We start from the raw sequence: 18,677 nt of genomic DNA, 5'->3' as shown, positions 1-18,677 counted from the left end.
ACAGTACCCTCTATGTATTTAAATCCAGAACTCTCAACTTTCCCAAAATGAAGAGAAACCTGCCCGTGTGTCTGCAAGGCTCCACACACTACACACGCTTCTCTCTTTCTATCCCCTTCTCAAAAGCAAAGTTAAACTTTGCAGCATGCTCTGAATAAATTATCTGAGTTATTTCAGATTAAAAAAAGAATGAACTTCAAAGTTTATAACCTCTCAAAACCTAACAATAAAACAACAAAAGCAGGAAAAAAATAACCTCACCACCTTGTCAGCAGCTATCACCCTGGTTACACCAGAGTTCCTATTAAATTATAATAGAGTTTGAAATCTACCTGATAGTACCCATAGTTCAACTACAAGAAAAGGTAATCTTGTATGGGGGATATCCTTTGTTTCAGGGTAGTTAAGTTGCATAGATTTTAAAGATAGTTAGGAAAACAAATAAATGAAAAGCAATATATCTAAAAATAAAAAATTAAAAAACCCTCTTTCAGTATCAGTAGTATCTCCTGTTATTTGGCCAATTGCTTCTGTTTGTTGGATGTTTTAGTTTTAGCTAGTAGCTTATGTGTCCTAGCACTCAGAAAAAGCCTCTCCCCCTCTTAATAGTCCAGAAATTGAAGTTTAATGGAAAAGAATATTCTGTTGTCACCTCTCAGATTAGAATGTCAATCCACATTCTCGAGTTTCCACATAATAAAGACTTTTATTTATATAAAAGCAATAAGATGCAGAACACTTTACAACTCCTACAAAAGTGAAGTATAAGCAAAAACATCAATTATGACTTGTACTCATAACTTTACAAAAGCATTTATCAGTCACACTGACTGCATAACTGCAGTTATAACAATCTCTTGCAAATATATGAAGCCTACTACATATTGCAATATTTTACTTTGCCATCAGCATAAATCCATGTGACTCATTACCTTTTTCTAAAGGTATCTTCTAAACACTAGACTACAGATACCAACAGAAAATACAGATGTGTTAAAAATATTATCAACAAATTCTAAAATTATTAGAAAGATACATCATTTATTGCGGTATTCCATGGCTCCTACTGCTGCAACTATATTGCTGTTTAAAAATGGAAGTTTTTAAACCTTAATTCAAACAGTTGATTTATTTTATTGGATTGTGCTGTGTTGGCTGCATTTGTAGAATCCAAACTACTGAGCCATCTGCACCACAACTGCTTTCCAAGCTTTATCTTTGTCAAAATCCTTTAAGGTATTATTGGAAACCTAAAAGTAAACACATTTAAGACAAATGCAAACATGAAAAAATGTTTTGATTAAAAACTGAAGTTCAAGCAAATAAATACCTGAGAGAAACTAGGAGAACGCAAATCTGAATAGGTACAGCCAGAGCTATTAAAATATTCTACACATTCGTGAATTGTATAGTTTTGTATATTATAGAGTTTATATTTTGGATATAAAATATAACAGTGTAAATTGTATAACACTTGAAATATTTGGGTCTAAGAAACTTGGCCAAATTCCTATGTTAAACATGTTACTTTAGACATTTTTTCAAGATTTTTTTGTAAAATATGACTGAAAGCCTTTGCACCTAAACCTTTAACCCCAAAGCCAGAAGCAGCCCCCTGTGGTGCAACTGAAGCAAGATTTACCTACATACACACAAGCAAAATAAGGTCTTGCCTAAGAACACAGACTTCTGAGAAGCCAAAGGGACTTGCACCTTCACCTACAATATTATTTGTGTGTTTAAATATTAAAAGGTAAGCAAAAAAGTGTTGCTTTTGCAGAGAAAGTTCTCCTTTTAGCATTTAACTCACATCTAATTTCTCAGTGACTCACAAACCAGGAATACTTTTGTGAATAATCTCCGGCAGAGATCTCTTTAGCCATGCCATGACCCATGCTCCAAAACATGACTTGCAGCAGTGGAAGTGCTGCTGTGCTTCATCTTTTATACAGAAGCTAAGTCTCAGGACAGATATCCAGCAAATAAGCAACCTACACCAAATATCCTCAGCAGCCTGAAGGGACAAAATTCCAAATCTTCCACTTTCCATTAGCAGCTGTTTACTGACTTGACAGATTTCAGTCTCTGCTCCCAGTGCTTTCTGTCCAGTACTGCACTGAATGTAGCACTCTCCTAGTGCAGTAAGCATGAGTTATTCTCTGAGAGTCTTTAAGGATACTCTCTACAGCAGAGGAAAGCCTAAGGGGTACAGTTTTGTGCCCTATGTCATGCCCAGTTATCATCTAACCAGGAAAATATTATCTCTTGATTACAAAATTAAGTTTCATAGAACAGCTTTTAATTGTGGCCTGAATTAAGATCAGACATTAAGACCACAAAACATTACAAAAAAACCTATTTTGAAATAGATATTTTCAAAATTTCTAGTGGGTATAAATACAAACCTCTGTTGTTCTGTATTCCTGTTTTTTAACCTGTGATGGTGTCCATGCTGAATCTTGTAGTTTCATTTTTGTCTTGTAATTCACACACTGTATTACAGTTCCAATAGTAAGGCATGCCTGAATTAGCAGCATCAACATTAGCAGCAACAGGAGTACATCATAAGATTGCTGAAAATAGACATATATTGTTAACTACTTGAATAAAATATTTTACAGTGTTCCCATCTCTATACTTTAAAAATTCCTATTTAGATTTTTTAAATCAAATTATAATTTATGGTTTATTTCAGCATAAAGTTTCAACCAAAATTTTAGTGCCTGAGCTTGCTGAAAGTAGAATAGATCTAGAACTTCTAAGAAAATGTTAATTTGCCAAATTATCTTTTCCCCTGGAAACAGAACAGAATCCTCTAAAATAGTGCCTTACTGCTGGTTCTGACCTAAGCAATGTCACAGCTATGCTTGGGCCTGGCCCTGATCTTACCCTGCTAACCTGAGTTCCTGGATGACCTTGGATATGCCTCAGTACTATGGACTTACCTGGCAATCACTGAACCTGGCTACTATGGCTGGTCCTCCCTTCCTTCACTGTTTTTTGGGGTGCTGTAGGCACTGCCCTGCTTTCCAATGAAGTTACCATTCTTTCTCCGTCTTGCTGTTATCTCCTGCTCCATAGTTCACTGTTCTGTGCAGAGCAGCCCACTCTTGTAACCACACACAAAGCAGAGTGAGAATGTAAGAAATGCTCTGCAGGATCACACCAACTCTCTAGACAGTGTAGTCATCTGTCTCCAACATGTGTGACAGGAGAAGCTACTTAAAGAGGGTATGTAAGCTGTCACCATTCCCGAGGTTCAACAACACAGTACACTCCTCCAGAATAAGAACAGGATCACATACCCAGGAGTTGATTTTCCAGTCCCTGAGATATCAATTTAATGAACATTTTCCCTCTTTTTATCTAAAGTTACAAGACTCCTTAATGACTAGTGGATACTAAGAGTAAACTCTCAATGACATTGGTCTAATGCCCCTAGTGGCTCTTTGAACAACATCAGGGATTGGCAAACACTTTGCCAGCAGAGCCCAAGACAGCTCTTCAGCAATGCACAGGTAACACTTCATACTGAAATGCTTTAAACTTTGCAAACTTTTTCTTCTCTGTCCAAACACAGATTTTGAATAAATCCAGGTGTAAGCTTACAATCCCAATGATTGGTAAACATCCTAAGAAACAGAAAACTGTACTCTTCAAGGAAACCTAGAATCTTTAATTTAAATACTACAAATTATAAAAGCCTCAAGGAGTCTAGCATACTGTATATTATTTTTACTGTGTCTTTAGAATAAAATCCTGTATTTTTAAAACTACAATTTCGGAGTGCCAATAGATGTAACATACTTGCAATTATATCGTAAGTCAAACAAGAGTTTTTATATAATTTCTATAACATTTAGTTCAAACTTTATAAAGCAGTACCTTGTCTTCATATATTCCTAATTTACTACTACCTTGCTACTGTAACATAGAGAGGTTCATTTTTCAATTGCATAAAAACACATACTTTAACAGCAGGTGGATAACTTTTAAAGATGTCAACAACTTGCATGATACTGAAGGATAAGTATGCGGAAGCAGTGAACAACAAAGGAGAGGTAACACTGCTAATGGCAATCAGGACCTCAACCTAAAAAATAAGATAATAAATGTTAAATAATAATCTAAAAAATTAACTCTGGTTTGTGAGCTATGTCTCCTTGAAGCATGCATAACAGAAGTGTGTAAAATTGTGTAAGATTATACATAAAAGACAAATACTAAGAATCATCCACATTTCATGGAGATACAGAAGCAAACTTTGAATAACCTACGTTTCCTAGCCAAAACACTGCTGGCTTGTAATTCACATTTCATTCAATACAGATGATGACATTTTTCTCTTATTTTACAAGTGCCTTCCATATCCACATAGAGGAAGTAATACCCAATCTGAAGAGCCAGTATAGAAGCCACCATTTATTCTTCAATTTATATGAAATAATGAGAATTAACAACAGATATTGCAGACACGCAACTTAAAAAAAACTTACGCAAATAAATTTGAGCACCCTGAGGTAAATTTAATGCTATACAACAGCAGCCAAGTTTAATTCAAATATCACCCCTACAGGATTATATTCTGACTTCAATTGTGATTATGCCTCATTACTCACTTAAATATGGTCACGTGACTATTACTTAGATATTTTAAGTAGTCTTAACTACACATCTAGAACACTCAAGGAATAAATGCACTCTACTGAATATTATTAGTTCTTGTTGCTAATCACAAAGATGAAGAATTTGTTTAAAATAGGTTCTAGGTCCAGCACAGCCTGCACACCTTTCTTTCAGAAACCACAACTGATAATGAAAGAAAAAGGGAACCTCATCTCAGGAGCTTGAGAGCAGTTCTTGGCATACCATATGAGGCATGTAATTTTTCTATAGTAATGTCTTTTCCCAAGAAATCGCTACAAAATATCCAAAAAAACAGAACAAAACAAAAAACAAAAAAAAAAACAAAAAAAAAAAAAAAAAAAAAACAAAAAAAAAAAAAAAAAAAAAAAACAAACAAAAAAAAAAAACCACCAAATAACCAACCAAACTCTTCAAATTATTTTCTAGAACTGATGAAATTAAACCTCCAAAGGACCTACCGGAGTTCTTTTAAGGGATACCAGCTAATACTCCTGCTACATATTTGTCACATTTTGTAGAAGCAGCTAAAAACAAGTGAGCAAACAAGAGTGCCCACTATCAGGCAGACTTTCTTAGCATTATTCCACTCTAATGAAAAAGTCCAAGAATTTTACACACTTACCAGACATTTACTTGGATATTCAGCAGCTACATGACTTGCAATAGCACTTGGAAAGCACTAAACAAAAGAGTGTACAAAAGTAAGTATTTACTGACTTGAAAATTACAAAAATTAAAATTATAATAGTATTTCCCTGTTCACAGCTTTTTTCTTTTGTGAATTTTGAATGCTGAAAAGCTTGTTTAAAAACTTTTTCCACTTCATGCAAAGGGATTTTACAGACACATATATAAGCCTAGTGGTCATTGACTTCTTTCTCAGTCAGTTCCTTCGTGGCAAGCAGGGTGGCACAGCATCCTTTATGAATCCACTGCTCCTGGGTACAGGCTCTTAGTAGGAATAAGGGTTACCAACCACAGTCTCAGATTTTTAAAGCAGGTAAAACTGAGATGTTAAATAAGATGTTCTAAGGATTCTACCATGCTAAAACTAAACCAAACTTTTTCTTTTGCAGCCTGAAATATTCTAAAATCTATGACTTTTTTTGACAGAATACCTCACTTCTAATACCCATTTCCATTCTATTCAATTAAGGACTGAGAATGTATTAGAACACCTTACCAAAGTACTGCAAACCAAAACAGATAAAAAATACTGCATAAATATATTAAGTATATTGAAGTTCTAATTAATTTGCGAAGCAGCAATTCCCAAACAGTATTAGAGACAGATAAATACTCTAATGGGGAGGAGAAAAGTGAAAAAAAATTGAATAAAAGCCATTGTTTTAAAAGAGTAGCTTCTATTTGCACTACTTACAGCAACTAAGATCCAAAAGAATGTTACTGAGAGGTATGGACCTGAGACTAGAACATCCATATTCAAAGCAATTATTCCACCAAATACTGATGAAATTCCAATAATCACCTCAATTACCTAAAATAAATAAGAGCATACAAATTATTAATAACATATTTGAACACGAAAGTTCCTACTTGCATATAGAAAGGGCCTCACTGGAAAGAATAAAATGCATTTATGCTACTAGTTAGGAATATCATCTATGTTTTCCATATCTAAAATATGGCAAAACACTAGCTAACTTAAGTGAAAACAAGATCAGCTTCATTATACATATTTATGCTTTCATTTATTAGCTCCCCCAAACAAGAGTTAAGTAACTTTACACTATTTATCCTTAAGTTATTAAGTAGTCTCCTTCCCATAATCTTGCAATCTTCTAGAAGGAAATACTTTACTATATATCTCTCATTTTTGTCTTTATTCTTTCAGTTCTTAACTACAGTGATCTCTTCCTGGCTTTAAAGAACCTCAGCTCTTACAAAGATGAAGTAATAAATTGATTCAATGAAACAATGCTTTTCTTACTGAGTATGACTTCAGAATTCGAGCAGGAAAGCTGACATTGCTCAAAACAATGGCATTGTCATGTGCAGCATTCTAAAGGGGAATAAAAAATTCATGATTAAAAAATATACAAAGCAATACATTTCTTTCTAGTATCTTGTACAACCTCTTACAGGTCCTAATGGTGGTATGTAATATCTGGTTGGCCCAGAAGAGGTGACAGTGACACATCACGGTGTTTTCCAGGGTCAGACAACAGCAATTACATTAAAACCAAATTAATTAGCACCAGATTAGCTGTTCCACAGCCACCATTCAATAATTAAATATTTTCATCTTGTCTCCCTTTTCCACCTTCAAAGAATATACTTTCTTCCTGAGCCTTCAGATTTTACAGAAGTGGAACAGCAGGAGCCAAAGGAGGACAGGGCACTACACAACTTTATCAATCAGTATTTCCAATGGCATATCGCGTTTGCTTCATTCTAAAAGAAGTACTGTTGTAGAAAAATGAGGGTGGGGTTTGGGAAAGCACTTGTGAATAGAGAAAATTTTATCAATAGCCCCAAATCCTGAAGCCAAGAGTCGTGCAGATACCACCAAACTGTCATACAAGACAAATACTTTCTCTACATCAGGCTTCAAAAAGGTACTGCTTGCGTACATACAAGTTATAGTACTCTAATGTTTCAAACATCAAGTTTCATTCTACAAAACAGAAATAAAACATTTGCCACACCTATTCATGAGATATTCAAAGAACTCTGTGCTGTATAATTTTCAACAGGTAATTTTGCAGAGGGATCACTGCACTTTTAAAAGATAGATGAAGAAATAACTGCTTAATACAGTACTTTTATTTGCAGTTCAAATATAGCTTTAGCATGCAAAGTTATATACTGGTGTTGCCAATAAATTTTCGGCATATATAATACGGGAAAATGGAGAATTTTTTAACATGCACAATCATTAAGGGTACCTACTTTCTTTCTTGTACAGCAGTCTTCAGTAGACCTAGCTGAAATGATCACAGTAGTTGCCATGAAGATTTCCAGCAGAATAAGTAGAATCAAGTTGAAATTTATCTGTCAGTAAAATCCCAGACATAAATGAGTTGTGTCTTCCATATTAAAAATAAAGGAAGGGGCTGAGCCTAGCATGATTAGGCAGGTTGTCTAGTTTCTGTCAGATTTAGACACACCTACTGATTACATACTTTGTTATCTATTTTCTTGGCTCTTAACAAACTTTAAGAACATTATTGTCAGAATGCCTAACCTAAGAAAGAAACATTTACTTCATTTATGGAAATATTCTGCCTGAAGATTTTAGCGCTGTCTTCCAGAAGAGGAGCTTATGATAAGGGAATGTTCACTGGGTACGTTTGCTTTTTGCAGGCCTTTCTATGTGAACCGAGAACACTGCAGCAACTAATGGAAGATTCTCAGGGGAAGGAGGGCCACAGGTCACAACTCCTAGGTTGCAATCCCAAATGGTGTGCTACCATATTGGACGCTGAATGAAACGCAAACCGAAGAACTGCACCAAGGATCCCAGTTCTGTGCCCTGCTTAGTGCTGGTAAAGCATTCACAGACACTCTTCGTGGGCTCATGACTCTTGCAGATTACACTGCAAAAACATGGATGCTGCCATTGCTCATATTCAAGAGAAAAATAAGTGAATGCAATACTTAACGTTACTCTTTTGTTCCTTACTATTCTCATGAAAAGAGGTAGATACCTACACTGCATGGATTGAAACATTTCCTAGAGGCACACAAGTCAGGAAGAGTGGATCTCCCTTTCTTGTCTTCAAAAGCACCATGTTTATCCATCAGCAGCCCAAAAAAACATCTGGTAGTCAGTCAGTCAGGCCACTGCAGCAAAGTACCAAAGTCTAGGAAGAACTAACACCATTCCAAACCTATACCATTGAGGCAAACCAAACCATTGTTCTACAACTTAGAGCAGAATTATATTGTTTCCTCATGTCAGACCTGCTTTGTTGATGAAGAAATCTCAGTCTTTCTCTGGCACTCTGACACGTATCTTGCAGCACGTGTTTTTTGAAAATAGTAGTAAGTGGCAGATTTAGCAGGCTATTTTGGACACTGAAATTCACTTTTGCTTAGGAAATTATATTTGGAACTATGTGCTTTGCTGTACCCAACAGACTGTACAGTTGTACTAACCCCACAAACAGCAATAAATGTCATTGTGGTAAACTTCTAGAAAATGTGCTACAAGGAAGAATACAGGAATTGTTTGGCAAAAGACGAAGTTCAAATGTGTGGCCTGCAGAACAATTTAATCTAGATTATAAATTCCCATGATTTAGACATGCTTTGACACAGCACTAATACTGATGTGAGCTGGCAAGTCCACACGTCACACTTGGCAGTTCAGTGCCAAGTAGATGCACAAGTTTGAGTCCAGAAGCACTGTAACTAAACTGATGGACTATCTCACTTAGTCCTAGGTACAAGAAGTAAATAAATTAGATTCTTGTGAATATTATTGCAGGTAAGTAACATTGGGCAAAGAGAAATGTAAAGCTACTGCTGTATGATCTCTCCTCACAGACCAAGCAGGAATACTGGGATATTGGCAGCAAAGCAATGACATGTGATCTCCAGCCACCTAATGTCCTCCCCGCCTTGTTTTTTAACAAAGATAAATGTATCACAATTAGTAATTGATTTAGTAACTTACATTTATAGCTGATGGATTGAGGACAAGTTTGCATCCAAACCAAATTAAACACGTTGTTGTAACAGCAAATGTAGAGACAAATAGAATCTGAAAATTTGGTATCTGAAAAACAGTTTCAGAATGGTTTTTTTTCTTATTTTAAACACAGGGGGAATATGAACACACATATAGATATATATAGATAGATGATACAGATAGATATAGAGAGAGACACATAAAATTGACAATAAAGTTTCATACTTACCACATTAATTTTATTCCTTGCTATAGCAAAGCTCACAACTGCTGAAGGAATACACTGGGAAAATTAAAAGAGAAGACTAGTGGGATCTTCTGCACAATGAATTTTATATATACTTCTATAGATGTATTTCATGTGTCTGAATTCATATTCAGTACACTCAGACAAACAGAAGATCAGAAACTCTGAAGAAAATGTTTCACCTGACTGAGCTCATTAATCACAATCAGTGTCTGAAAATTACAAGAAGTTCAAATATACCTTCCATATCCATATTAGTTTTGACTAACTACCCAGCATAATGTGATGAGTAAAAGAAAGAAAGTCTTTCATGAGGTATTTCATGCCTTCGTTAGTTTAAATAAACTCTAGAAGGCCTAGGATCTAGGCCTGTTGAGGAAAAAACAGTGCTACTCCCAAATTGGGCCTGCACATTCTTTAAAAAGATGTCATCCCTGTTGTAAGCTAAAATTTGCCCAATCTCAAAACAGTTCTAAAGAACCTTGGGAAAATCTGCTGAGTCAAGACACACTTGGAGAATTGTGCCTGGGATATCCACTCTGTTCACTGGGGACTATGTTTCCCTACTTGAGGACAAAGATAAATGGAAAAGTCATATACAAATGAAAAGTCTCACAATGTAATTTTGCTATCCCTTAGCTGTTCCCCACCGCAACAGACATGGCTCCATTACAGATCTAACTCTATTTTACACGAATGCCTACTAAAATTATAATAAAAGTGTTCTTATGTTAAATAATGAATCATGCAATAAATGCCACATTTCTAATTCTCTTCCCACACACCTGAACACTAATGGCTTAACAATGAAACGCTATAAAGAGATTAATACTGATAGGCAAAATTCTTGGCAGCACTTCCTCAAGAGCTAAGTGACCTTTACTGAACATAATTAAAAGATTCTTGTATGTCCTGGATACACAGGAGTCCCTAGAACACTGCAGGACTATGTTTAGGCAACTGAATGCAAGTACTAGTCCAGATGGTGAAAGTCTAGAGAGCAATTCAGCTTCAGGCTAAACGAGACACTTGGTGGCCAGCTGGCTCCACATCTCTCTTGGCTCTTCCGACTGCACCGATGCCGTTATCTGCAGTAGAAGCTCTAACACCTTCCTCACATACAGACACCAAACATACACACCTTCAGACCCAATGTGATAACACCTGCTGCATCCAAAGATCTACCAGGTCTTTGGAAATTTTTAAACATGAAGTTCAAAGAGTCATGACCAGGGGCAGAGAAAGAGATGTCTCAGTAACTAACACTAATGTTGCAGAAAATAAGGTATCTGTGAGGATACTGACTTAAAAAACTCCAACTTTAGCACCTTTAGTAAAAACTCAAGTGATAACTCATTCACAGAGCAACTCCTGGGACTTGTTTGTTTCAAGTAAAGCATTAATCTTGGACCTAACTTAAAAACAAATATACAAGTCAAGTTGAGAAAATAACAATGACAGAATACTGCCATAAACAAAGCAAGTACATGAGACTTATTAGTATCTAAACCACAAACTAATATAACACAGTAAACATTTATATGCACCCCTAAAAATACAGAAAAAAATATTGACCTCTGGAAAATTTCAGCCATCTTTAATGCATACTTTACTAATAAAATAATAATATTCAAGAGAACTTTAGTCTGCTTCAGTACTTGGATATTATGGCAAAATAAACTGAAAAATTAACACTTTGAAATATAATATATAAAACATATAATATATAAAATGAAATACATTTTGATAGCATACAGCCAGAAAACTTTCCAAATACATAGCAATGAAATTTTCTTAAAATCAAGCACAGAAAAACTGCTCAGCAGAGTAATATTGCATGCCAGTGAGCTGATTAACAAAAATGGTAACACAAACCCAGTTGTCTTTATGACAACAGTTATTCCTTTAACCATGCAATGAAAATCCATTCAATGAACTGTTAAATATAATTAAATCTTCCATGAAGAAAAGCAGTAGAAAAATACAGACAGAGTAAAAGACATAAACCCACAAAAATTGTTTACTATTACATTTGCTGTCAAACAGCCACAGCAAATAATTAAGAATGCTTACTGAACCTGCTGCACAACGTAAATAATCCATTTCAGATGGGAAAATATTTCCCAGATATAGTGAAAATCCAGAAGTAATAAGGAGGCAAGTCTGCAAAGCAACAAATAAAATAAATTTATATTAATAAAACTGTATTTTTAAAAAACAATTAGACATAAATCAGTAATTAATTCCTTTCAAATTGAGCTACTTTTAAGAATGCAGTTTTTGTGTGAATAAATTTGAAGAGAAGTATCAAAATATGCTGACTTCTGAAGATATTTTGCTGGTTATCAGGACCTAATAATGAACAATGTCCATGTTTAAATCCAGAATTTTGTCCTGACCTGGCAAATACCTCAATAAAATAGTCAAAATGTAACTGCAGTGTTTAGTGGTAGAAATGTTTCAGAAACCTCAGCTATGTCTCTACTTTGCATTCCTTGCTTGACTCCACCAACATTCATTATGTATATGGGCAGCTGGGCAGTTGCCAACTAGAACACAGCGGTAAAAATAGTATTGGGATACATTAATGAAGTTTCTTCCACTATATTCCTGCATCCCTCCAAATTCTCTTCCTGCTTTCATTCAGCGGCACATCCAAAAATATTCAGCTGCTCCTCTTACCTTAGTAAGTCTTCTGTTTATTTCATAACTACCACAGTTACACACTCTGCAATAAGCGATTACTGTCTTCTACTAACATTATTTTGTTTTTCCTTGTCATTCCTCTGAATAGGCATTTCTTTGAAGGGGCTAGGAAAGGTAAGAGACAGAATGACTCTTTTGTTTTATTTGGGTTTTTTTTCACGTTAGAAAATTATTGGGGGTCTTTAAAAAGTCCTTGTTAAAAAAAGACAGAAAATAAGGAAAGCGTATGTGCATGTATAAACACACACACTGAGAATTTTGTCAGACTGGAAGAACACTCTATGGAACCACAAGTTGAAATTGTGCTTGATGCTCATCAAATTGTTTCTGCACAAAACCAGCCCATCAGCCACTCTGATGTCACTCTACAGTTTGCAACCGCTCCCTGAAGTAGATGGTTCTGTTCACTGTGACTTACGTTGCTCAGCATACAGACTTTCTCTTCTGGACACTGTCTTTCAGAAGGGCTGATAGAGACTAAACACTTGGGAGAAAAATCTAACTGGAATTTAATCTAAGAGTTTATTAATAAAACTGCACTTTCATTTTTCCATGAAATTCATTCTTCTTGATAATGACTTCAGCAAATGATCATTAAACATTATTAGCTCCAAAAATTTACAACTACTCAGTAAATTACAGACAGCTGTTCTTTTGGACAATTAAGTTTGAGAAAATTTAATGCAAATAAAGCCAGCACTTCTTTTGCTCTCTTTTCATGTGACAGTACATCTGAAAGGAAATCCAAACCCTGCAGTTTGTCAAAAAGGAAAAAATGCTCAGCTGTTTCCACAAAAATAAGGCAATACATTTATTCACTGTGCAAAAACAAGCAATTACCATATTAAGAGTGAGACAATCTTAGTTCTTAATAAAAAGTATGCTTCAAAACACACGACCTGACAGAAAAAGAAAAGACCAAATTCTAATTGCTATAATGAAGTTAAATTAACTTGGCTGAGAAGATGGAGAGCATATGATGTACACACAAGATGAGTATCCTGTGATTCTAGCAGTAAACACAAAAATTCAAATCACTGTGTTGTTCATGTAAGAAACACAAGTATATACCTCACTACATTAACGATTATACCAAATAATTATGTGGCCCTGATAGATGAATGTGGTATTCAAGTACCACATATATTTTTAATGCCAAAATGCTATCATGGCAGCCACAGTACATTTAATAGAAGTATTTTTAAAAGAATGCATATGGTCTGCATACTTTATATACTCTACCAAAAGGCACTGCTTATACATACACCTGGGCTGATATTTACCACTACCACACTTATTCTCTTCTTATATGATTAATATTAATGATAAAAATAAGCCTTCATATACCATCTCTGATTAGTGAAAAAACAGTCAAAGAATACCAGCAGTCAACAAATTGCTACATTCCAAATTTGCTAAATATGTTTCTATTTTTATTTTTATTTTATTTCTTTTCAATACTCTCAGTGATGAAATTCTTAATCTTCAAAGGATGTCAAATAGAACAGATTGCTGGGCACTAAGGCCTCACCTGTATTTTTAAATTTGCCATAATTTAAAGTACTTACCCCCATCAGCAAAGAAAATATCCATGTTTTGTAACTAAAGCAAGGATGCAGCCTCTTTGACAGCTGAAGGTCACTGGATTTGATATCTGGTATATAATTTCCATTCTCTTGTTTTCCCCGCTCCAAAGTTGGCATCCTGTCATAGCTAAATTCTTCTCTGTAACCTTCTTCCCTGGTCATAACACTTCACAAAGGCAATTAAATAACAATAACGCAAATTACAAAGAAAGAGAAAAAATATAATTTAGATCCTTCACATACTCTCAGATCAGTGTTCAACTAGGTTTTTTGTGTATTCACAACAAAATAAATAAATACAAGGTTTAGCTACTGGATGTATTTCCATTTCAAAATATGTAAACTTTCTAACAACTTACTTGCACACCTTAACTAAATTTCATCCTACGGCCACAGTTCATAATAACACAGTATAAGTACCAACAAATTTAAAGTTTATGTGTCTATGATTCTTCAGTAAATTTTTATTTCAAGATCTAAGAACCAGTTTTAGAGGTGTTTAGTTAGTGCATACCTCAATAATCAAAGCTTTTTTCTTTTTCAACTCTAGGACAGCAAAGAAAATCAAACAGGTTTCAATATAAATTCCATTTGATTTCAACATTTTTATCAGCTATCTAAAATGACAGACTTCCCTATGAGTCCCATGAACACACATACCCACAATAACTCAGCTACAGCAAAGTAGCAGATTACTGTTTCTAATTTACCCAGTATCAACCATTTCTCTTGTTCACTTCATCCTTTTTTTGTTTACCTCACTGCTTGCCAATCTGTTAAAATACCATGAGGAGTATCTTATATTAGAATTAAGTTACTGTAGATTTTTCAACAGTTAAAAACCTTCGTGCTTACCTTCCACTGAAAAGTTAACTGTCAGTTTAAAACAGCCCTGTGAACACAGCTGCCTGTACACTTTGTGATATTCTCACCGTTCAGTGAGTCATGCCGGCTTTGAGAAGTTCTCCCTTACACTTTGGCTTTCAACAACATCTATTCAGATATGGAACAAAAGCACAGCAAGAACTTCAGCTAAGCCAGGGAACAGGAAAATGCCTCTTGAATTTTAATTAACAGAACACACTAGAAAATGACTGTACTACATCTCGTAGGGCCGCTTCCAAACCAGACCAACAAATTAAAAGTTTCATGTCTCTTTTTTATTTCAGTACTAGCCCTTATTTAGCATTTTAAATAAAAGCTTCCTCACTTTTCCACTTTTAGCTATAATAATACCAATGATCACAATATCTAACAAATGAGCCTTGTTTCAAAAGAGCAAAATGTACTTACAATGCCATATTCTCCTAGAAAAAAAAAAAAACTACAGATAGAAGTTCAAGTATTACAGTATCTCAACAAGATGTGAAGCTCAAATGTTATAGGTTAGAAATCTATCAAGATTATTATTTTCACTGTAGAACACTTCTCTGTCTTTTTCCACTAACTCCAGTCTTCTAGAGCGTTCAGATAAACCTGGCATATTTCAACCATGCCGTCATTCGCACTAACAGAACACTCAGATGACTAAACAACATATTTTCAGCCTAGCAGGCAGCAGTGACATGCAATGGCCAGCGTACATTGGATCCAGTCCGCCTGCTTATTAAGCAATGAAAAGGGGGGGAAAAAAGGACGTTTTTATCTTGAAGATGTTGGCACCTTGACAGCTACAGCAATGACAGGGTCTTTTGTCTAAACTTTAAACACTCTTGTAACCAAGACACAATTAAATCTTCAGTATTCTGAAGGGCATCACCTTCAAAGTATGCTAGAAAAACTTTTGAACAGCACAACTTCTCAGTTTGACCAGACTGTAGATTTTCCTTTTTTCCATAATATCAGCCAATACTGAAAGAATATTAAAATGTTACAGTTCTTTTAATAGATTTAAACAGGGGAATTAGTACACCATACACAGCAATAGACACATCTGTAAACTGTGTTAGAAAAGAGGGGAAAAAAATTATACAGTCAAGCAGAACTTTCAGAAGTAATTAAGGCCTACTGTTCCTCTGCTCATGAAAGAAACACTGCACAACTATTTCCATTATCTGTAACTTTCCAAAGACCATGGTTTAATGAAAAATGAGTATTGCTTACCTGACAGCTTTTTCAGTGAATGCTAGGAACTGATTGACACAAATTACCATAGACACAAAACACAACCATATTTTAACCCTTTTGATCAGTTCAGGGAAAAGGTTTGTGGGGCTTTTTTGGTGGTTTTTTTACACAAAATTGTTGAGATATTCAGGTATTTACTTGATCTAATCTCTTTGAATAAAAAGAATTTATAAAGTCTTGCACCAATGACCAGAGCAGGGTCCAAACCTTAGAACAACTTGTTCACATTTCCAAGTGTTTCAGCCAGTATTGTACCTGAGAGTTCCCTCCCTCAAGCATGGTTATACAGTGTTTTCTCAGGATATAGTGAAATTCCTCCTACCCCCTTTCCTGTGTACTTCTCAGTATTTCCCATTTCCCTTTTGCACAGAGGTTTATTGCATAATTAATGCATCCTCTGCACTTGGCATCACCATCAACAAAAAACACTTAAACTTCAAAGTTCAGTTTCTAAAATTTTCTGTGGTCCTTATTTTAGGTTCCCTTCATCTCATGTTCCTGATTCCAAAAAAAGTCTCTTTTTTGTGCAAGACCAGAACCCAGGTCGTTGACTAAGACCTTCTAATGCTAGATAAGATACAAATGTGCTGTACAAAGAGATTCCTCCTCATTCTAAAGAATGCATAGGAATTTTACACAAAGACTGCAGCAAGTATATCAATTCAAACACAGCATGAAAAGCTTCTGAAAAGGATTTACAAATTAAGTGTTTTAAGTTAGGCCAAAAGATGTCAAGGGATGACAATTAAATCAAATCATGATCAGCTATGAATAACTACAAACTTCCACCACAGGACTGACCACTGAATAAATTCAGCTGCCTGAAGCAGTTATGGTATATACTTGGTCATTGCACACAGGCTGTGTGCAATGCAAGCATCCCCCACAGTAACGACAAAAGATAAAAAACAGATTACCAGTTATAACTCAAGTGCCAAGGGATAGTGTGACAAAAAAGTACATAAACTTGTCAGAGTCCTGCTTTTGCTATCAAGGACTAAGGAAAAAGCATTCTGTCCTGGGCCATATTCCCTTGCCCTGAATGAAGGTTCACACACATGTTCCAAAAACTAAATGAAAACTGCACCTGAAGCTCTGGTGAAGTTTACATTTAGCATCCTGACCAACTCTTCCATTTTCTGATGAGTTAATAACTGCACTACACTTGTGTTTTTTCACACAATATTTAATTACGCTACTTTAGCTCATTACCTTGTTGAGTATTTTCAGCTCTTTTAAATATTTCACCTCTTTGACGTATTTTGTTTCTCTGAAGCTGATTCCTCAGTCCATGTTTCCTAGGTCACGTCTTGGGGCACGTACTGAACCAAGATCAAAATTTAGAACAAATAGCTTCAAATTGATGCCTTGCTCCTCTAGAATAATATTTGCTCCCATAGCATAATACAAACTTCTTTGGATTTAGTCCTTCATGTAAACCATCATCTTCTCCAGAAACACAATCTCTTCATCCACCGCATTTTTGCCAACTAACAGTCCCCTGCTGGCACTCCCACTGGAAACTCAGTGAAAGAAAACAGGAGTCAAAATTCTTTAAATCAATGTATCGAAAAGAGGCTAACACTCTCTCAGTACTTTTCTAAAAACAGCACTGACTACAGACACTCACGTGTTTCTCCTTCCAATGGCATCATCTCAGTTACTTCTGAAACACTGGAACCTGTGTGCAGTTACTGGAAACCAGAATTTATTCTGCTCTAGAACTGTACGGAACTCTATGAAAGTGTTAAACTATCTGAAATGCATTCCTAGCCCTTCTTTGCCTAAATAATGCTGAGTGGACCATACAGCTAGAAACTAAAAAGCTGCTTTAGTCACACAACATAAGCAGTGCATTTTGTGATTTCTACAAAAAAGTACACACTGCTCTGCTCAACCTCCTTAAAGCACCTCCTCTAACAGCTTTATATGGCAGTTCCTATTTAAACTACTGGGATACTGAGCTTGTCAACTCAAAAAATTCTGCTTTGTGAAACAGCATTTGTTGAACAAAATGCAAAAAGGTCTTATACAAGATATCTGAACTGCACTGTGTGAAGAGAACTGGTAAAAATACAGAGATAGTAACTACAGGCATAGTAAGCACAGAGCTACAGAGATACTAACTGTCTAGAACTACAGAGATAGTAAGCAAGTCAGTAAAATCGTATTTCCTCAGGCTCTACAGCAGCTCCTTCATTAATGATATTAAGTCAAAACCATCTTTTTTTTTTTCCTGTTAAGCAAGTTTATCATGTTCTAGAGTTTATCCTATCATTCTGAAACTGGCTGCTACTGAGAGCATCACAATCCATCAATATGCCATGTGCATACTCTTCCAACCCACTCCGTTTCACCACAATGGAGGGACTCCGTGCCTGGTTTATTCCCGGAGCCACGGAGACCTCTCAGCCCAGGGCAGGTGACAGCCTGTCCGTGGGTTCTCCCCGGTTCGGGCGTCTCATCACAGAAACGCTGTCAGACACCAGGACCACAATTTCAGACAGCACCACCAGCAAGCAATAAGCTGCACGCAACCTTTTCCTTTAAGCTCTTCCGTGGTACCTCGTGCGACACCACTTTTCCGTGCCCTCCGGCGCCGCCGGCTGAGCCCCGGCAGAGGGAAGCCGCTCGCTGAGGGCCGGCGGCTCTTCCCGGCGCCGCGGCAGCCCCTGCGCGGGCCCGCGGGCGCCCCCGGGGCGCGTGG

The 18,677-nt window shown here is 36.0% G+C and overlaps 1 protein-coding gene across 5 annotated transcripts; it reads right to left on the bottom strand.

Annotated features, from left to right (window-relative positions):
• Positions 1-602: 602 nt before the first annotated feature.
• MLC1 (modulator of VRAC current 1) lies at positions 603-18,597 on the bottom strand. 5 transcript variants are annotated; one of them, XM_053977737.1, is made up of 13 exons: positions 18,536-18,597; positions 14,699-14,836; positions 13,826-14,009; positions 11,625-11,714; positions 9,534-9,587; positions 9,290-9,391; positions 7,561-7,662; positions 6,599-6,670; positions 6,029-6,145; positions 5,270-5,326; positions 3,971-4,093; positions 2,406-2,573; positions 603-1,250 (listed from the first exon to the last, which is right to left on the bottom strand). In XM_053977737.1, the coding sequence occupies exons 3-13, from the start codon at positions 14,003-14,005 to the stop codon at positions 1,176-1,178; spliced, it is 1,140 nt and encodes a 379-aa protein (XP_053833712.1). In that variant the 5' UTR covers positions 14,006-14,009; positions 14,699-14,836; positions 18,536-18,597; the 3' UTR covers positions 603-1,175. The 5 variants fall into 5 exon arrangements, with proteins under 5 accessions (XP_053833712.1, XP_053833717.1, XP_053833713.1 ...); XM_053977742.1 differs by having other exon boundaries at positions 2,406-2,522; XM_053977738.1 differs by lacking the exon at positions 18,536-18,597 and adding an exon at positions 17,183-17,490.
• Positions 18,598-18,677: the final 80 nt, after the last annotated feature.

The sequence above is a fragment of the Vidua macroura genome, chromosome 5, assembly GCF_024509145.1.
Source record: "Vidua macroura isolate BioBank_ID:100142 chromosome 5, ASM2450914v1, whole genome shotgun sequence".
NCBI classification, from domain to species: domain Eukaryota; kingdom Metazoa; phylum Chordata; class Aves; order Passeriformes; family Viduidae; genus Vidua; species Vidua macroura.
This window is presented reverse-complemented; position numbering and strand designations above follow the sequence as displayed.

Coding starts and splice junctions, on each gene's coding strand:
- MLC1 (XM_053977737.1), bottom strand. CDS start 14,005: ATGACCAGGGAAGAAGGTTACAGAGAAGAATTTAGCTATGACAGGATG. Junction 11,715..13,825: donor TATTTTCTTTGCTGATGGGG/GTAAGTACTTTA, acceptor GTTGCTTTGCAG/ACTTGCCTCCTTATTACTTC. Junction 4,094..5,269: donor AATATCCAAGTAAATGTCTG/GTAAGTGTGTAA, acceptor CTTATTTTTTAG/GTTGAGGTCCTGATTGCCAT.